The 19,604-nt window shown below is 33.8% G+C and overlaps 1 protein-coding gene and 1 pseudogene across 1 annotated transcript; both read right to left on the bottom strand.

Moving 5' to 3' along the window:
* Positions 1 to 2,307: 2,307 nt before the first annotated feature.
* Positions 2,308 to 18,478, bottom strand: LOC115995088 (annotated as a pseudogene).
* LOC115978149 (embryo-specific protein ATS3B-like) lies at positions 12,725 to 14,212 on the bottom strand. Its single transcript, XM_031100203.1, has 3 exons — positions 14,022 to 14,212; positions 13,650 to 13,757; positions 12,725 to 13,254 (listed from the first exon to the last, which is right to left on the bottom strand). Exons 1-3 carry the CDS (start codon positions 14,136 to 14,138, stop codon positions 12,991 to 12,993), a joined length of 489 nt encoding a protein of 162 aa, XP_030956063.1. The 5' UTR covers positions 14,139 to 14,212; the 3' UTR covers positions 12,725 to 12,990.
* Positions 18,479 to 19,604: the final 1,126 nt, after the last annotated feature.

Below are 19,604 nucleotides of genomic sequence, written 5' to 3'. Positions count from 1 at the left end.
TGTTGAAAGGTACCTGGATAAGTTAGTTGATGAACAGTGCTATAGGAATGCAAAACAGTTTGGAAAGCATATTGAGTGTACTCAAGAGCATTATCAGATCGAAAAATTTTGATACGTTTGGAAAATTGAGTTTCAACCATTTTTGCAAAATTAAAATATACTTGCAATAATTCTGAACGATGTTTCATATTAAAAATCCAGCTATAGCAAGAGTAATCATCAACAAAGACAACAAAATATCGAGATCCACCAATACTAAAGACAGAGGAAGGCCCCCAAACATCAGAATGAATAAGGTCAAAGATATCAGTGGATATTGATTCACTAGTATTGAAAGGCAAAACTGGTTGTTTTCCTAACTGACATGAAACACAATCAAAATTTTCTGTAGACACTGAACCTAACAAACCTCTAGAAGCCAATTGTTGTACCCGAGAAGAAGATGCATGACCAAGTCGAGCATGCCAAAGTGCAAGGGAAGGAATAAAAGGAACTGCAGCAGCTGCAGCAAGAGAAACAGGAGCAACAAGTGGAAGACGAAAGTTGTCCACAGGAAACATACGCCCAACTCTAGGATCGGTCCTAAGCTCCTATCCTGTCCTTGGATCCTGCATAATACACTCAGAATAATCAAAGATAATGCGATAACCCAGCTCAGCTAATTGTCTCACAAAAAATAAATTGTAAGAAAGGTCAGGAACATTAAGGACCCTAGGAACCGAGAGGTTGGAGGTCGAAACGGAACCTATATTATGACTAGACATCGTGGAACCATTTGCTGTACGAATATTAGGAGGGTGTGGTGTAGGTTTAAGTTCAGAAAATAAGGATGAGTGAAGTGTCATATGATTGCAACAAGCAAAATACATAAGCTAAAAGGAAGGAGACATAACAGATAAAGTTGAGAGAGAAGAGGAATAAGATGCATTACCAACCATACGAATGACATTAGCGATGATGTTTTTTAGGTCATTTGTGGTCATGGTGAAAGTGCGACCTGAAGACTTAGACTGTGTAGAGACGGGAGCCATTGGTTGGACACTTTCAGTGTTAGCAACAATAGCAGCAGAAATTGAAATAGCTATTTTTTGCGATAATAGCAAGTCTTAATATTGTGGCCAATATGTTTGCTAGATTGTCGACAACGATTATTGCAACAAGAAGAAGACCTGTCCTTATTCTTCATTTAGAAGCAAAATATGCAAAAATGAACTACAAAACTGAAATCTACACAAAAAACTAGGTAAGGAGCACCTAGACTGCAAAAAGTCAACTCTGAGAAAAAAGTAAACGATCAATGGTACAGTTAACTCCAAGTGATGACATCAGCAAGATGACGTAAGCTGATGACGTCAGCTAGGGCTTACGTGGATGCTGAAGTGGTAGTAATGACGTCAGCAGGTGACCCAACAGAGCGTGGAGCGCGTGAGGCACGTGGAGAGTCTGATAAGGCCTATTCTTTTCCGACAATGTAGATCGGAGAAAGAATATTCTGATGATGGCGGTGGTGAGATGATCGGAGCAATACTGAAGGCGCGTGGAAAAATTGCCAAATCTTTGACCGGCGCATGACAGTGCATGTAGGGTCAGATGATGATGATTCCGGCGGAGTTGTGTAGATCGGTTGAAAATCTACACGGTGATATGTCTTATGTCTTAATCGGAGGTCCAATGTGGAAGATTCGATGAAGGCAATGATCTTGGTGGCAGTGTTCAAGTTTCTGGCAGTGAAGATTCAACCTTGGGCACCTCTGACGGCGGTGGAGCAGTTATGAGAGGGCACAGAAAAGCTTTACTGACTAAAGAAGTCGAGGCGGCGGAAAATACCAACAAATACAAAACTGCAAGACACAAGAAAGTTAGAGCAATGGTTCTGATACCATGTTAAAAATATTGAATGATTGTATATTGTATTTCACCGTAAAAGAATACACATGAGTGCCTTTATATAGGAGACATATGAGTGCAGTACAAGTAAGAGTATAGTATAAGAATGTGTGCTATACAAGTAATCTAGTTGGACCTAAAGCCCATAACACTATACACATTAACAGATAACAAATAATATAAAAAGGGAACACAATTATAACGTGCACAACAAGCATAGCAGCATCAAATGAAAAAAATAAAACATCGAAATTAATAAACAGATTTGCATATCCTTCAAGGTTCTAGATTTGTATTTCAGCTACAACAATTTATATCAACAATACCAATAACAGTAAGGACCCGTTTATTATAAGCCCAACCCCCCCCCCCCCCAAAAAAAAAAAAAAAAAAAAAAAAGCTACTAAACAATTAACACCCTCATTCAAATCCAATGTGAGTTCTACTGGAACCACCTTTATAGCCATCTCGCATTGAAGATCCAGCACTAGCTCTCATTGAGCCTCTAGCACCAACTTCCTCGAGAGCTTTCTTACCAGTATTGACCTCTGACGAGAACTGACCAAGTCCAAAATAATCCTCCTCAAACTCAAGTGGCCCATCTCTAGGACCAGTCATCCACAACTATTCTGCGTTTCCATATGTCTCGACATCAACACCTTTGTTTGGCCTACTGTATAGGGTTGAAAGTGTTGGCTGAGCAGTAAATAAGGCCTTGTCATACACATGGTACTGGTCATCAGTTGCGAATCCAGAGTCCATTCCTTTGTCCTGGTTGAACAGTCTTTGGTCACACATAACCTCTCCTCCTCTTCCTGCCCCTCCAACAGAAAAAGCCATGCAAAGAGCAACCTTCTCGCTAATATCACAATATATCTCTATCTCTTGTGATCTTGCTCTTCTTCGTCTTCCCCATCGCAGCATCCTTGTCCTCCAACCTTCTCTCCTTCTCCCTTTCGGCGTCGTTCCTCCATAGACTCCTTAGGCAGATGATCCTCCTTCTCATAGGCGCTTGCATGCTCATAATGAATTCTCATCATATCAGAAGTATCTAAGGCTGCAGCGGCAGAAGTAGTTCTCTCAGAACGTGCCTTTTGAGCAAGTGCCCTGAGCTCGCGTTCTTTCCTTTCCTTCTCCTTCATGAGAATCTCCTTCTGAAGCTTGGATCTGATGGCTACAGCTTCTCGGGCCTTATGCTCTGCAAGATACAGTGCTTCGAAAAGGGTTGCAAAATTATTGTTGATGTGGACATCATGAAGGGCTCTACCATCAGCTGCGAGACGCTTATCAAGAGGAATGGTATAACCTTTAGGGTTAATCCAATTAGAGATGCAAGGTGGAATTTTCCAGTCTTGTTGGTCCTTCACAGTAACAGGGCGAGGAGGAGAATGCATGATTGGCACAGGTGGGGAGGCAGAGGCGGAAGGATTTGGAAGAAGCTTATGCTTGAACTTCGGAGGATCAAGGGGATAGGCAGGCATCTCCAATATGTTGATTATCTTTAGCACCTGTGTTGAACGCAGCAGAAGCAGATTGCTGTGAAGGTTTATACTTTATTAAGGACTGATAACATTATCCCAAGTGTTTATCAATATCACAATAAAATAAAGTCTTAATATTCATACATTTAAATATTCAGTATAATACAAACTAATTCTTAAAAAAAAAAAAAAAAAAAAAAAAAAAAAAAAAAAACTAGTTCTTTAACATTGATAGAGTGGGGCAGGGTTAAATTCCTAAACTCGTCCCCGCCGTGCCCCGATGTATGGGGATAATATCTTGCCCCATCCTCACCCCCACAAAGGTGGAAAATCCACCTGGGGCAAAGCAAGTTGAAGTGAGTTAAGTTGTTGCAGATCAAGGCGGGATAGGGAAAAATTGACATCTCTAAAGCCAAGTCCAATCACCCATAGTAGTGTCAAAGATGCAAATTATGATTAGCCCAAAACTGGAACCACATTTTCTCTTTTTATATTTTATTGTCAGTTGTTTTCTATTCTTGCAACTAGGACTTTGAACTTTATAATTATGGTCAATTGATTTTGAGTGAACCTTAATTGAATTAATTAAAATCAGTTGCATGTCAAAATTTTATTTTATTTTTTTTAATTTTAAGGCAAGAATGTAATTAAAAACAATGGACAAATACTAAAGATAATTATAATCTTTTAATTTTGATAAGTCGTCTTGTAACATAGATAGTTAATTTAAAATCAGAATTTCTAAGTATGCTTTAATTTGAAAGTAGTTTAAAGTTCGTTAGTATGCCAACTAACACTTACTCCTAGAAACTCCTCGAATTTAATTTTGGCATTGTTTTTAGGTTATAACTTCAATTTAAACATCCCGGAGGGTAACAAGACTTCAAAAACTCCTAGATAGAGGGATGAGAGGGAAATTTAAGATTTCTAATCTACTATCCTCTATAAATTAATAAATAAATAATAGAGTGGTATAACATAAAAAGGAATTAAAATATTTTTATTTATTTATTTAAGAAAAAAAAAAGTTGTTAACACAAGATTATTAATGACAACTTTAAATTGTTTAATGAATAAAGTATTTTCTTTATCTATAGAACGAACTTTGGTGAGATATAATTTTTCTTATTTAAATTTATAAAACCGTTGTTTGCTTTGCCTTTATATGTTTCTATGATGGTCTTTATCAAAAATTTTATGAGGTTCGTCTACAATTTAAAAAATATATAGAGAGATGTAGGGGTTGGGATTGAGTGAGAGAAAGTGAGAAATAGAGAGTGAAAGGGGGAGAAAAGCCACTACCATAATTCTCTCTCTCTCTCTCTCTCTCTCTCTCTCTCTCTCTCTCTCTCTATTAAATGTTTATTTTGTAGATAAACCTTTTTGAGGGTTTGTCAAGGTCATATCCAAGTTGAACCCATGGTAAAATCTCAAAATGCTAGAACTTAGACTTATAGGAAATGAATTAGAGAGAAAATTGAACAGTGCATTAATTGAAATTAATTGGTACAAAATAGTAAATCTATAGGCCAAGGGAGTCAATCTCGTACCGGAGGTTGTAACGGTTTGATCAGTAGAACAATATATTTCGGTATTGGTCAATACCGGTGTATTGTTTTGGGTTTAGCATTATATATATATATATATATATATATATATGTATGTATGTATGTATGTATGCATGTATGTGCGCATGTGCGCGCGCGTATTATAATAAATATAAAAGTTTACCATAAGACGTTACCTCAATTTAGAACAAATTATTCATAATTTTAGACTTTAGCATCAATTAAAAGAAAAAAAAATACAATATAAAAAATAAAAAGCTTAATTGTTCATTGCATACTAAGAAAATAAATAATACTAATAAGTTAATACAAATAATTTACCATTTTTCCCTTACAAAAATTCAAAAATTACAAAAAAAAAAAAAAAAAAAAAAAAAAAAAAAAAAAAGAAGGTTTTTTCTTGTACCGGCCGATACGCCCGATACTGGCTAGTAATGCCCAAAATCGGCCGATATGGTCGGTACATGGCCAGTATTTAAACTGGTACAAAACATTGGCATTTCGATACCGGTATATGTACCAGTACGGTACATACTGGCCAATACCGGTACGGTATTGACCACCTTGGTATAAACTCACTCACTCTATCTAATCTCTAATTAATTTGGCAATTTTTCTAATAAAAATTAAAATAATCCTCCTCATCTGCTAATTTGCTAATTGTCTCCACCTTTAATATGAACAAAAGGTTGTTCAAAATCCTTCTCATTTAAAGCTACACTTCCAACAATATCATGCCGGTTGTATTGTTGTTGTATCATTGTATCTCTTCTCAATTGAAGTCAAGGCTTGTAGTTGCCTCCTCTACAATTCCACTTCATCTTCTAAGCCATTTTGAACCCTTCTACCCATTGGTCCATTGGCTACAATATCATCTTCCTCTATTACAAGAATAACTGACTTCTTTCCCCTGCCTTTTCTTCCCCTTTCTATCATCATGGCTTCTTGCTGCTGTAAACTATGTTAATGCAATTGAAGGGTGTGGTTAACAAAAGAAAGGTGTTAAGAATCATAATTAACAATCAAGATTGAATTTTGATGGTTCTTACTAACTGAAGATCTGTAATTGTAACTCTTACTCTCACTCTCACTCTCACTCTCGTAGGAATATATATGGCTACTTACTAACTGACTTCTTCTCTCTACTCTATAGACTATAACTATTACAACTAAGTTCGTTACCGTTGCCTATTGCCTATTAATATTAATATTAATTAATTTTATTTTAAATCATACTAATAAATATATGTGTATAGTATAGTATAATAATATTTTATGTTAATTGATAAACTAATTTTTTTTTTAAAATTTCAGAAGCTAATGTGGCATTTATAAAATGCCAAATAATTTTTAATTTTAAAAAAAAAATTATTTAGAAAACAAAACACTACCGTGTTTCTCTCCCTCATCTCGCTCTCTCTCGAACCCTAAACCATCATCATTTAAACTCTCATGATTGGAGCTAGTTACAGTCGACCAACTCCATCATAAACAACCATCAGACTAAGTTCTGATCTAGGGTGTCCAAGGTTTGGTTTGAGAGATGGAGGGGTTGAGATTGAGTGAGAAAAAAGGGGGAGAAAAGCCACTACCGCAATGGCAATCGAGAGCAGTGATGAGAAGCTTAAAGGGATGGCTATGGAGGATTGACCTATTGGTTTGTAAGAGAGATTGGAGAAGGAAAGAGAGATAAATGAGAGTTTGATCCATAATCTCATCTTTCAATCATAATTTTAAACTATAAAAGTTTGCACTTTAAATATTTGATCGATGATCTAATTATTGATCTTTGATTGTTTTGAAATTTTGCAAACAATGAGGATATACGAAGGTAATGTCTAGAGTTGCCATTAAATGTTTATCTTGTAGACAAACCTTTTTGAGGGTTTGTCAGGGTCAAATCCAAGTTGAACCCATACTAAAATCTCAAAATGCAAGAAGTTAAGATTATATAGATCTTAGATTTACAGGAAATAAATTAAAGAGAAAATTGAACACCTCATTAATTGAAATTAATTGGTACAAAATAGTTTAATTATATATTTAGCATAGACTCACTCACCCTATCTAATCTCTAATTAATTTGCTAATTTTTTCTAATAAAAATAAAAAATAAAAAACCTTAACTACTACAATTAGTGAAACAAAAATAATTCATTGATCATCTCACTAATGAACAAACTCTCTAATTACAATGTATCAACTGAATTAATGAAATCACGTAACTTGCTCATGTTTTAACTAAAATAGGCACACTTGTAATGGTTGAGTAAAAAGTTTTTTTTTTTAGTCTCTTTCAAGTATTATGGGTTCTTTATCATAAAGAAATGAGAGTTCTAAGCTATCAACCATTCTTATGAGACATACTCATATTTATGCTTTATTTGAGGTTTAAAAACCATTTAAGAGGACGAAATAGAAAATCTTTATTTATTTTCTCTCTCTCTCTCTCTCTCTCTCTCTCTCTCTCTCTCTCTCTCTCTCTCTCTCTATATATATATATAGGTGCAATAAATTAAAAGGGAAGGGAATTTGGGCAAGAAATTAAAGGGATGACATAAAAGTAAAAGGGGGAGGGGATTGCTTGACAATAAAATGGATGACATAAAAGTAAAGGTGAAGGGGATTTCTTGAAAATAAAATGGATGACAAAAAAGTAAAGGGGAAGGGGATTGCTTGAAAATAAAATAGATGAAATAAAAGTAAAGGGGAGGGGGATTGCTTGAAAATAAAATGGATGACATAAATATAAAGACCCTATATGCCTAGGTGGGATGGGATTTCTTTTAAGGGTACTTCCACAATATAAGCATAAAGATAAAGAGATATACAACAATATAGGAATTTAAAGCAAGTAAAATTAAGAGACAATGAATAAAACAAAAGAGCATTTTTATACATAATGTATGATGTTATAAGAACAAAAGCAAGGGAATGGATATAGTTATAGGAAAGCTAACCCAATCTCTTACAACTTACCCACCTACGAAAAAAAGTTTTATTTTTTATTTTTTTGAAGGAAAGAGGTGCTAGAAATTTTGAGAGTGGTTTCCTATAGAGAGAGAGAGAGAGAGAATCTTATCCTAGATAACTTTTGTAGGAATTTTTTGTCTTCTAGTTTGTATTTCCAAGAGGATGGGGAATGATATTTATAGGGATGGAGGAAAGGGCAGGTGGCACTCATTCTGCTAAGCACTAGTTGTAGCAACAGCTGTAAAACCAGTTGCGATGGCCAGCTATCCCTCTAGAAGCTTCTCCATTGTTCTTTTTCAATTTTTTGAATTTCCTCTTTTTTGACACTGTTTTCAGGTTGATGTTTGGAGGTCTTTCTGGGCTCCGATTTCTTCAAACTTTATATCCCTGGAAAGCTCTAGATGTCTAGTTTTCAATGATCTTAACTTTGCCAAATTTGGAGCTACGGTTATCAAGATATTCCATTCGGAAGGAAGGTAATGCAGTGTTGAAAATTTTGTGACATTTTTCCTTGAAAAATTCGTATCTTCCAAACTGGGACAGATATCACTGAGTCCTTTTTATGAAAGGTAGTCAAGACCTTATTCTTCGAGTTGGTTGAACCGGATCACTCCAGTTCTTACCCAATTGGTACAGTTTATTTCGCAAAGTTGGCCTAAAAATTGCCCATTTTTCTAGGAAAAAAATGGGAAATTACACTTTACTCACCTGTGGTTTTTCCGAAAAACACTTTGCCTACTTATGGTTTAAAAATTGACACTTTACTCACCTGAGGTTAGTTTCGTTTGTCTCCCATTATCCACTTTGGTTAAAAACAAGGGTTCATTTGTATTTTTGTTATCTTTTTATGTCTTTCTCCTCTTAAATTTTTTTTTTCTTTTTAAATCAAGAGAAAAGAAGATCTAAAAGCTAGGTTTTGTAAAAATTAAAACCTAACTTTTATATATATTTTTTTCATTTTCTTTTCATGTATTAGCTTTTAAATCTCTCATTTTAACACATTCCCCTCTTTCTACAGAACACACACGTAAACATAGCCATCTGTGCGTAAGAATGTTAGAATTTCATACTCCTTTGGAATCTAATCAGGTTGTTATATGGACCCTTGGTTCAAAATTGTTTGCCATGGAACTGGAGCATTCTTTAAAAAAATTAACATGACAGTGCTGGAAATTGCTCTTATCGGTAGAAGCAATTTGCCAGAGAATATGATTCGTGTCAAAGGTGGTTCAGTAATCTCTTTGAATCCCAATTGTACGAGTATGAGAATCGGAGTTATGAACCTTAAAAGGAAGTCCTTTTACCTTCTTTTATTCCAATAACTTTTTTGTTTCGTTTGGTTGCAACATAATAGCAACAATTGAAGAAACTGATGAAGAGATTGTTGGGTGCAAATCTCATTGTAACACAAGCTTGATAAACAGAGCACGCAATTTAGGCTCAAGCTCCAACCACTGCACAAGCTCAATCCCTTTTGGTCTTCAAGCATTTAATGTAGATTTTGGAAGCACGAATAACAAGGTCCTAGAGGGATGCAACTATGCTTTTTTATTAGACAATAGTCGGCCGGAGGTACTAGAGTCCATTAAAATTGTGGAAAAATTGGGTTTCAGTCTTGTGTTGTTGGATTAGTAGATACATAACTGGACCAATGGTTGGCATGAGATGCTCGATTCCTTCAACAATAGACAAGATTTCCAGTGATTTTGACACTTCAAGTTTCGGTTCTTATGGGGGTGACGCGAAATTTTTGCACAACACAATATCAAATCACTATGATGAGATTTTGTAGTGATTTTTGCACAACATAGGCTTTGTTTATGTGTATGTTCTGTAAAAAGAGGAGAATGTTAAAATAAAAGATTTAAAAGTTAATACATGAAAAGAAGATGTAAAAGTTAGGTTTTAATTTTTACAAAACTTAACTTTTATATCTTCTTTTCCCTTATTTTTTTTATTTTTTTACTTTTTTTTTTTAGAGGAGAGACATAAAAGGGTAACAAAAATACAAATTTACTCTTGTTTTTAACAGAGGTGGGTAACGAAAGACAAACGGAGCTAACTTCAGGTGGGTAAAGTGCCAATTTTTAAACCATAGGTAGGCAAAGTGTTTTTCGGGCAAACCACAGGTGGGTAAAGTGTAATTTCCCAAAAAAAAAAAAAAAATTTGAAGTTTTCTATTAGGATTTTGGTATTTTGATGATATCTCATTTGTCTTAACTCCGATTTTGGCTAGTAAACTACCATTTCAAAGGGGAAAATATGCCATATGAGACAATCCAAAATTCAACTCGATCCAACTGTTGAATAAAAAAGTCAACATTTTGACCACACCCGTTTAGGGTTTTGGCCTCAATTGTTGTAAAAAGGGTTTTTAAATGTTGTGACCCCTTTATCCACCATCCAATCATGTTGTATTTATTTATTTATTTTACCCTTGTTGGCTTTGAAACTTGTATTTTTACACCTTTTTTTCAATTTGTTTCTAAATTTTTTGTCTTTGTTTTGACACATGAATTGAGGCCAAACAAAATACGGTATTGACAAAGATAAAGGAGAGTTTGATCCATAAACTTGATCTTTCACGCATAATTTTAAACTATAAAAGTAACAACTGAACTCAATAACCAACAAACTCTCTGATTACAAAGTAACAATTGAATTAATGAAATCACATGACTTGCTCATCTTTTAACTAAAATAGGCACACCTATTTAGAACTTAAGAGTTGAGATATGGTGTCATATTCCTCTTAATGAAACAATGCGTCAAGACTCGAGCCCAAATCATTTAATAAATTGGTGTGTTTCATTCCTGTTCTTCACAATTTGCACACACAATTTGCAACCCCCCATGAAACGATGTATCGAGACCACAACTCTCTGGTTACTTTTTTTTTCCTTCATCTTATTTGTCCAAATAATTGGATTTAGAAATTTCAAATTTTAAAGGCATTTATCCCATCTATAAAATTGTTTGATTAGAGAGACTTAGCTAATTGGTTGCTACTAATTTGGTGGAGTTTGTATTATTTTGAAAATTAGATGAGGATCACCTATATGATGGTCACATTACACGAGTACAATGACACTTCAAAAAGAATTGAATCAAGGCTAGTTGGCATAATTAACAATTGAATTCAATTACCATGGTAAATGAGTGTTGATTTATCAAAGACTTGATCCTTGTGTTTCAAATAGCTATACCTACAAAATAAATAAATAAAGAGAAAAGAAAAGCCACATGCAAAAGAAAGGGCGGGCCGAGAGATAGGGTCTTCACCTTCGAAAGTCCCATATGATGAGGCAAACTGCCTTGCCCCACGGGGCTTTGTGGGGCCCTTCTCTGCAAAATTTTACTTCATGTGAATTTGTTACACCCTGCCCCACACCTATTACAATTTGTTTGCTTGTCTTTTTTTTTCTTTTTTTTTTCTTTTTTTTTTAATTAAAAAAAAACCAGCTTACATACATGAAATTACAGTTAACTTTATTACATTAAATCAAATTATTTTTTAGTAAGGATTGAAGAGTATTATCCAAAGTGTTTATCAATACAATATCACAATAAAATAAAAAGTCTTAATATTCATACATTGAATGCATTGTATAATACAAACTAATTCTCAAAAACTAGCCTCTAGCTCTTCTATTTTTTTAGTAAAGATTAATAATTTGCATCCATTATAATTTGAGATTTCTACATTTTCCAGTCATAAAATACCTAGAGGTGTGATGAAAAAATTATTTCACTCTTAAACACATAACGCTCATCATACCTCTAGATATTCTATAATTAGAAAAATAAAGTAATCTCAAATTATAATAGATGCAAATTATTAACATTTACAAAAATAAATAAATAAATAAATAAATAGAGAAGCCTCTGAGCATCACTCAGGGGCTAGTTTTAAATAGAGGGATTAGCATTTTTTACTCTAAAACCTAGAACACGTGTTATTGGAGGTAGAATCCTGGACTATTTATCAATATGTATATATTACACATAAGATAATTGAGAGGTCAAATGAAAACATAACCAAAGGAATCACGTCTACCCTCAAAGGATTTTTTCTTGAAAGATAGCTTGATAATTACTGGTGGCTTTCACTAAGTTTATGAGCAAAAGACAGTCTGATCACCAATGCCAATAATTTAGTCTCCGAAGTTGCCACTCAGGTGGCTGATATTGATGGTCAAGTCATAGGAGCTGCCAGTCTTGCATCCAAAACGACAGTTTGGTCACCTTTGGTTTCGATGATTGGAGCTGCTTGTTTTGGTGGTTTGTGCTTGAAATATTTTACATGTAAGTTATACCAAAAATCTAAAACTATTTTATTAAAAATAATTTACATAGAAAATATTTTACTTCCAAACAAATTATACATTATTTATCAATACATAGTTTTAAAAAACTGCACCTTTTTAAAGTATGACTATACTTTAACCCATTTTTAACGAATAAATCATTCAACAAATACACAGGAACAAAAGTTCTCAAAAAAAAAAAGTGGTATCAGGTGTGGTATAGCTGGAGATGCTCTTTGCATTTCCCAATATCAATTGGCTTTATATCCGGTTTCGCACATGTACAAGGGCCAAGGGTTGGACTATAAATCAGATTTATCAAGTGGATAGAATCTTACTGTAGTGGCGTGGCAAACATATTATATACACTTTGTACTCGTAGTAATTAATGCTAATTATTGTATTGGGTTCTTCTAAATTAATGCAAATAATTCAAGAAGGTTGTTGATAGCATGATAACTCTTTTTTTCTTTTTCTTTTTTGATAGAAGCATGATAACTCTTTATTTGGTCAATATCACAAACTTTTTAAATTATACTCAATGAAAAATCATAGAAACTCAAAGTATGCCAACCAAACTGTGTTGAAATTGTATTGCTGCTTCCTCAAAAGCACTTGCATATGATAATGAACACTTTCATTAATGATTTATTTTGTTCATATGTCACTAATTAAGCACCCAAGACAAGAGAGGGCTAGAAAAGATCAAAAGACCAAACAGAAACCAGTTTTGACAAGCCCCAAAATGAAATAGAGAGAAACATCTTCCTCCTCCTATATTGTACTGACTGAAGCTCCATTACAAAGATTGAATCCATACCAAACATCATTAGGAATATAAGTGTTGTAATAAAATGTAGCAGACTTGGTGTTATAACCATAGATTGTCACTTTCTCAGGCATCCAACCATCGAATCCACTCCTATAAAGGTAGACATAGCAGATTTGGTATGAGCATGGTCCATATATCTGAAATGTATCTCTAGAGCACCTCTCAAACGTTCCTGTTGATGGATCATCCAGTCTTGGTGCATACACCTGATCATCAAACAAATGGTAAGTACATCCAAGAAATGGTAATAAGTTACACAATTAATTGATTATCTATTCTGGATTCTCATGACATATATAGATGCATCTACTTAAATTAATGTACACAAAATTGTCATGTACATACATCTACACCTGTCATGACTGCTCTTTTATCATCAATCAAAACAAGAATTGATTTTTGGCATATGCGAGATTCAAATCCAAAATATTTTAGTGGACAATAAGAGACTTTGTCTGTTTACATCTACATTTATACATGAATTATTTTATGTACGGGTATATGTGCTTATATTTAGGCAAAAAAAAAAAAAAATTGAGAAGAGAAACATGAATTTTTGTTATACTAACGTATGTAATGTGTACAGTGAGTTAAGAACAACCTGATTGCCATAAGCATCACCAAATGCAAGACTGATTTGATCCCTTGTATATTTGGTTGATGAACAGCTTGTCGTTATTGATACCGTGTAAGAGCAGCTCTTTACATTCTACAAGAAAATTAGTATTATTTTAGAGGCATAACTTAAAAATTGTGACATAACCTTTTTTTGGTTTTTATACTGGAATAAAATAATTTTGTCCAAGTTACCCCCTATCTGTCTAAGTCCATTGTTTTGAACCAAAAAGAGAGAGAGAGAAGAAGAAGAAGAAGAAGAAGAAGAAGAAGAAGAAGACTCTTGCTCTAAAGGGATCTATCTTTTTAGAAAAAGATCAAAGAACCATGTGGGAATCTTCAAGGAATATTTTCATACCTGGGTATTGTTGATCTTGAAGGATCTGAACTGCTGGGGTTGAGGAATGATTGACTTGGCTTGGGAGAATGTGAAGAGGAAGGCCAAAAAGAGCAGAAAAGTCACTGCTTTCACCATTTCCTCTAAATTCCTATGAGCTATATCCCAGGAGTGACTGTGTGAGGAGAAGTATGATCTTTGGAATAATCCTAAAGGTACATATATAATATACGTAGACTAGAGTAGAGAGCTTTCTAGCAACCAAGGGTAGATCAGTCAAATTCCTGTCCCCTTTGCGCCTTGTCTAATTTATTTATATGAATTATGAGTTTTACTAGAGGAGAAACATGAGGAATTAATCATGTTTATTTTAGTAGGGCAAGTCAGTCTTTTTGGACAGGGACTTCTGGTTTTGGATGAGAACAAGTAAACCTATGTTTATCTTTATCCAAGCCATTATCAACATTAATATTTGACTATGTTTGTTTCGACTTTAATGCTTTACAAAAAAAATATAATTATAGTTTTTGAAAAACTATCTCATTTTTCTAAGTTTAATAGTGACTTTAAAATGAGATAAAATTTTTTCTTCAAAAAGAGTCATACTTTAATAGAGTTTTTCATTGACTAAAAATAGAATTTCTTTTAGATGCTTTTTTTGATTCTACCAAATACAAGAAAATATAAAAAATTATCTTATTTTTCTATATTTGATAACTACTTCAAAATGAGATAAAGTTGTTTTTAATAATAACCTCAAAATGAGTCATATTTTAACGGTCTTTTCATTGACCAAAGATTTATTTTATTTTTTTTTTTCTGGTTCTACCAAATTTAAAAAAAAAAAAAAAAAAAAAAAAAAAAAAAAAAAAATTGAAAAACTATATTCACAAAAGAGTGAAATAAACAGAGCAAGATTAAACAAGTTTGGGTCTTCCAGCAGTCTCCCTTTTAGGAAGGAATCATTTCAAGGCAAATGACAAATGTTTGGCTAGTTAGTGATCTCTCAAGTCTCAGCTTCTCCATGCCTTCTCTCTCTCTCTCTCTCTCTCTCTCTCTCTCTGAAATTTTTTTTGAATCATTACTAGAGGAGCATACACTCTTTTATGAGTCAAGGAAGCACTGTGAAAGATTTTACCGAGTCCTACTTCTAATTTAAATTCATTGCACGTTTATGGTTCCTTGAACTATATTAAATACCCATCATATAAGTTGGACAATGTTTTCCTCCACTCATTAAAAGTCATATAATTCAACCACTATGTAGTAGGTTTAAAGGAAATTCCACAGCGCCACTCTACATCTTCCATGATCTGAAGAATTTCCCAGCAGACTGAACTCCTTGGGGCTTCAAATCCCAATTTGTTAACTCCTTGAGTAAAGCCCTCTTCAATGGCTATGTCTTCAATCATCCCCAAACTTAAAGATTTTGTTGTTTGCAAGACAGTTTCAAACCCATTCCTTTTTGCACTCACCTTTATGGTATCTAACCACAACAGCTAAACAAGATTTATTATTCAACAATGCTATAGACACAAAAATTTCACAAAAAAATTTCACACGTGAGATGGTAGATTGTGATTAGTATAGCGTCACTTTTATGGGACTACCTTTGACATCATTTTTATTGAATCTACTTTAATCCTAATACTCCACGGAAATCATTAAAACTTTCGAATCTCTAATGAAAATTACACATAAGATAAAACTCAAGCTGCATTGGCAGCAGTCATAAGGATTACACATAAGTGTTTTTCTTTTAAAGAAGGAAATCCTTCGTGAAATTCTATCCCATTAGCTCAGCCAGCTGTCCAGGTAATAGCAAGTAACTTAAATTGCTGTATTTAGCATTTTGACAATGTCAAGTTGCCTCAAGAAGGATTTCCCTGATTGAAAGGGTAAACATACATTAATGATTTGGTACATTTAAGTAACTTGAATTACTGCAGTTAGCATTTTGACAATGTTGAGTTGTTTCAAGAAGGATTCACTTGCATCAATTATTTAGTTCATTTAAGTAACCTGAATTACTGCAGTTAGCATTCTGACAATGTCAAGTTCAAGTTGTTTTACGAAGGATTTCCTTCTTTGATAGGAAAAACTTACATAACTGATTTAGTTCATTTTTGAGTTTCTTTACAATCAAAATTTGCTAATTCAGCTCAGCATAACAAAAGTGGTACTTTAAATGCAATAGAAAAAGAAAATACTATCCCTTCAAATTTTCTCCCCAATATTCCTTTCACAATAAAATTACTCTTATCAATCTTTAGACTAAAGCAGGAATAACAAATCCTAAGAAGCTGTCAGGATGATCTAATTATAATTTCAAGCCATGATAAACATGTGAAAATGACAGAATTGCTGCATTGTAATTGTCACCAACAATCCAAAAAGAGATGCAAGAAGTAATAGAAAATTCAAATATAGTTTTTACCTTGAATTCATCTACAAAGTCGTGAGCACTAAAATACGCAGCCTATACCCCAAACAAAAAGGCGATAAAGGAAAGGAGAAGAACTCTATAAACCCATCTTAGATTCAGAAACGTTGCAGTGATACACAAGCAAATTAGAAATCCAACCATTTAGTGTAGTTTACACAGTTTAGTGTAGTTTACACAGGTCGTTGGGGAAATTATTCCATCCGGTGTACATAGACTTATCTGTGGACAAACTCCGCATGGAATTGAAGCCATGGCCCCAATTTTCGGTTCCGCTTTAAGGCCTGCTTTGCTTGCGCATCTATAACAAACTTTCCCAATAGGAATAGAATTAAACTCCCCCATTCCAGTACTCTTCACCTCCAATATCTCATTGTCCAAAACCAAAGCATTCACAATCTCTTCAATTTACTGAGTTGTGAACTCAACATTGAAGGCTCTACTCCTCCTTATCGTGTCCAAAATTTCCTCCAGTGTAACAATCTTTTGCTCATAAATGATCTTCACACTGTTTTTGTAAAATGTTTTACTAAGTTTTTAATGGTAAAACATTTTACAACATTTTATATATAAACAAATACCTGAAAATGATAAAATATTTACACTTAAAAATCATCCAACCCACTGCATGATTCAAAGGAAAGAGCCGATTTTACCCCTATGAACAAATCACAAACAAATTGCTTTCTTCTGCTGAAGCTCAAATTAGACCTAAACCAACAAAAGCATCAGGTAATGTTTGGCAATGTTTTTATCTTTCTATTTGCAGAAATTTGTTTTTAATAAATAAAAAAAGCACTTGGTAAATTGGGAAAAAAGTTTTTCGAAAACAAAAAATAGATTTTATTTTTGGAAATGATAATTTGTGTGTGTGTGTGTGTGTGTGAGAGAGAGAGAGAGAGAGAGAGAGAGAGAGAGAAGAAGGAACTGACAGTTAATAGTACAATAGTTTTCTGAGACTATATATATATATTCAATACCGCAACTTGAACTAAGAATGAAACCACTGCCATAAACCAAACTAATTTAGTACCCTTAGTTTTTTACTATGGATTTTGCCACTAATTCATCAATGAAAAGATTTCCATTTTGCCATTAACTTTTTATGGATCTACTGTTGTTCAGAGGTAGGATGCTCTTAGACAAATCATAAATCTTATATGAGAAGCAAAAGGTTTAATTAGAGAAGCAATTTAGACAGGTCATAAATCTTTAAAATAACAAATAAATATTTAGGGCTCATTAGTTACCGTTGTTTAAATAATAGTTTTCAGTGTTTAAACAACATTGCACATATTATGTGTTTTCTTCTAAAGGGACAATATCAAAGAGAATCTCAAGCACAAAACAGACACAGACACTCTTGCTAAACTAAACCCTGTGATAGAGGATGTAACTCAAAAAAATTGTGTCACGAGTGAGGCAGATAATCCAAAACAGTTCTCTCAGAACGTGCCTTTTGAGGCGAGGAGGAGAATGCATGATTGGCACAGGTGGGGAGGCAGAGGCAGAAGGCTTTGGAAGACGCTTATGCTTGAACTTAGGAGGATCAAGGGGATCGGCAAGCATCTCAAATATGTTGATTATCCTCTCCTTAGCACCTGAGTTGAACGCAGCAGAAGCAGATTGCTGTGAAGGTTTATACTTTATAAACTTAGAAGAGTGTCGTCTTGTAGTAGTGAACCTACGATTCAGAATCTTTTGAAGGGAAGCTTTAGTCTCTTTAGTAGTCTCTTCAATCTCCCTCAGCAACTCCTCCTCCTCCTCCTCCTCATCATCACCAACATTCTCTTTTACACTCAAAAGCACCTTGGGTATTAGATGTTTATAGTGCGAGTAAACAATCTGATTCTGTTCACAATCTTTGATCCTCCACTGAGGACGACCCTACCCATGTTAAGAGGAAACTGAGCAACGTGAATCTCAGGAAAGGCACCCCATCCCCGAAATCCTCAACTTTTTGAGGAACAAAACCCTCATTGTGCCTTTGCTTGAACCATGGAGCATTTGAAACATCCGTGAAAGACTCCGCCATGATAAGGAAAATCAAATAGAAAACCTAACTACCCAAAAAAACAATGAAAAAATCAATTAGAATTGAAACCAACCCTATATCATTCAATATACAATTGGAATTGAATCCCTAAAAGCACAAATTTCTATGACATTGACAATCAATTAAGCTAAATTACAAAATAATTTGATAAATAAACCCTAAATCTATCAAAATAATGATGCTGAATTGAAACCTAAAATTGGTGTGTACCACTGAATTAACAATAATAATATTTTATGTTAATTGATAAACTAAAATCATTTTTATTTTTATTTTTAAATTCATAAGCTGATGTAGCATTTATAAAATGCCAAATAATTTTTTTAATTTTAAAAAAAATATTATTTAGAAAACAAAACACCATCATGTTTCTCACCCTCTCTCAAATCCTAAACCATCATCATTTAAACTCTCATGATTGGAGCTAATTACAATCAACTAACTCCATCACAAACAGTCACCGAGGTAAGTTTTGATCTAGGGTTTCCAAGTTTTGGTTTGAGAGATGGAGGGGTTGAGATTGAGTGAGAGAAAGGGGGAGAAAAGCAACTACCATAATGGCGATAGGGAGTAGCGACGAGAAGCTTAAAAGGATGGCCATGGGGGATTGACTTGTTGGTTTGTAAGAGAGATCAGAGAGGGAGAGAGAGATAAAGGAGAGTTCGATTCATAAACTCATCTTTTACGAATAATTTTAAACTATAAAATTTTGCATTTTAAATATTTGATTGATGACCTAATTATTGATTTTTGATTGTTTTGAAATTTTGCAAACAATGAGGATATACAAAGGTAATGTAATCCAATAGTGGATTTGTCAAAAATCTCTCTCTCTCTCTCTAAAATCTCAAAATACAAGAAGTTAAGATTATATAGATCTTAGATTTACTAAAAATTAATTAAAGAGAAAATTGAACTCCTCATTAATTGAAATTAATTGGTTCAAAATAGTTTAATTATATATTTAGCATAGACTCACTCACTCTATTTAATCTCTAATTAATTTGCTAATTTTTTCTAATAAAAAACCTTAACCGCTACAATTAGTGAAACAAAAATAACTCATTGATCATCTCACTAACCAACAAATTCTTTGATTACAATG

Source organism: Quercus lobata, chromosome 1, assembly GCF_001633185.2.
Source record: "Quercus lobata isolate SW786 chromosome 1, ValleyOak3.0 Primary Assembly, whole genome shotgun sequence".
Classification (NCBI taxonomy): domain Eukaryota; kingdom Viridiplantae; phylum Streptophyta; class Magnoliopsida; order Fagales; family Fagaceae; genus Quercus; species Quercus lobata.
This window is presented reverse-complemented; position numbering and strand designations above follow the sequence as displayed.

Excerpts from the sequence above, each read along its gene's own strand:
- LOC115978149 (XM_031100203.1), bottom strand. The coding sequence starts at position 14,138 with ATGGTGAAAGCAGTGACTTTTCTGCTCTTTTTGGCCTTCCTCTTCACA. Across the intron at positions 13,758-14,021 it reads TCAAGATCAACAATACCCAG|AATGTAAAGAGCTGCTCTTA; the intron begins GTATGAAAATAT and ends ATTTTCTTGTAG. Across the intron at positions 13,255-13,649 it reads GTGATGCTTATGGCAATCAG|GTGTATGCACCAAGACTGGA; the intron begins GTTGTTCTTAAC and ends TTTGATGATCAG.